At 32.5% G+C, this 1580-nt stretch overlaps 1 protein-coding gene across 1 annotated transcript; it reads right to left on the bottom strand.

The window, feature by feature from the left end:
• Positions 1-505: 505 nt before the first annotated feature.
• Positions 506-1099, bottom strand: Tsp_13476 (conserved hypothetical protein; the record flags this gene model as incomplete). The annotated part of the gene is made up of 4 exons (XM_003366595.1): positions 506-683; positions 745-822; positions 883-975; positions 1035-1099. Coding segments are annotated over 4 exons (414 nt in total), but the record flags the coding sequence as incomplete, so codon positions are not given.
• Between the last annotated feature and the right edge of the window lie 481 nt (positions 1100-1580).

The raw sequence follows: 1580 nt of genomic DNA, 5'->3' as shown, positions 1-1580 counted from the left end.
TATTATACTAATTATGCAAAATTCCATTGCATCGTTGTTACTCAGTGAAAGTGCAATCAAATAGCCACACGTTATACGAATCAGAGCGAAATCAATGAAAAACATGGCAATTATGATCGTGCAAAGCGCATTGGACATTAAAGAGCCCAGCCATTGCAAACCATGAATGAAACACTAATTGCATTATATATATATATATATATATATATATATTTATTTATTTATTTATTGGATTATGTGATTTGGAAATAATTTTTTTTAAGTAAACGTTTGTTGAAAAATCTTATCTCATAACTGATATTAAACGATGAAATTAAATCACAGTATTCTATTTCTTTTCAAACAATGCATTCCGCAATGAGAAGCAATTGTAGGCTGCCGGTAGATAGTTTCCGGCAGTAATAATAATAATAATAATAATAATAAATTATACAACAATAATTTAACTATGAGTGCAAGGTGATAGTTAGAATAACAGAAATCAGTTGTGTTACAAAAAAAAGGGCTAAACTCTTCGAGAAGCAGAATTCGAACGAGATCGTGATCGCGAACGCGATCGATGACGTGAATTTGATTGTGAACGAGAACGTCGGCTTCTGCTCTTCCTTCCCTTCAATTTCATCCGCCTACTGGCATCCCGATGTGAGACCCAGACTTTCTTGCTTTTTGATTTTTTCCTTGAGCTAAAGTACATGCAAAATTAATTTTACATACACTATTTCTATTATATTTCTAATTTCATACCCACTGGCTGCTTCGGAATCTGATGATCGAACCGATGATTTATTCCATATTCGAAATTTTCCAAAATGCACCTCCTGCCTTAAATACATGTAAAATGAGGCACAGTGAGCATAATTTGTATGATTTGTAATTTCTTACCCAACGGCAGAGCTGCTCGACTTCTGTGTTGTACCTTTTTCATTACCTAATTTATGTTTAGCATCGTATTGAGCAATCACAGCTTTTCTCTTTCTACAATAAACGCAGAATAACATTTATAAGCATTATTCCAATGATTTGTAAGTTTTTACTCTAGCCCTGTTCTAAGCACTCTTTCAAAAGAAGTTTCTTTGCGGATATGATGCCCACGAATAGCCTGCAATGCCAAATAATCACAAATAACGTTAAGTTTAAAGAAAATGTGTAGTTTAAGATATATACAAAATTACTATAAATACGGGTTTACATTCATCTGCTTAATAAATTGAAACTGTTCAAGAAATTCGGAAAATCATGTAAAAAGAAGGAAGTTTATGAATTATTAGCAGAATGAAGCATTCAAAACCCCTTTTCGATTTATTAATTTTCAGCTAAAACGGATAATAAAAATGAAATGCTAAATGCAGTCCGCTTCGCCAAAATCTAATAATTAGACAGAAATAATTACCATAATTTATAAGAAGCAGCCAACTCAATTATTTCTGCCACATGATAATTAGGGTCCCTCGGAAAGCAAGGTCTATTTGTTATTACCCGAAATATAATCTCCCAGTAGAACAATCTCGGAAAATGGAATAATAATCTGCAAAATCAATGGCTTTGGATGAAATCAACTAATCTTTTCCAAAAACGTTTCT

This window comes from Trichinella spiralis (genome assembly GCF_000181795.1).
Source record: "Trichinella spiralis strain ISS 195 chromosome Unknown Scfld5743, whole genome shotgun sequence".
NCBI classification, from domain to species: Eukaryota; Metazoa; Nematoda; class Enoplea; order Trichinellida; family Trichinellidae; genus Trichinella; species Trichinella spiralis.
Note: the sequence above shows the minus strand (reverse complement) of the source record. Positions and strands in the feature narration are given on the sequence as shown.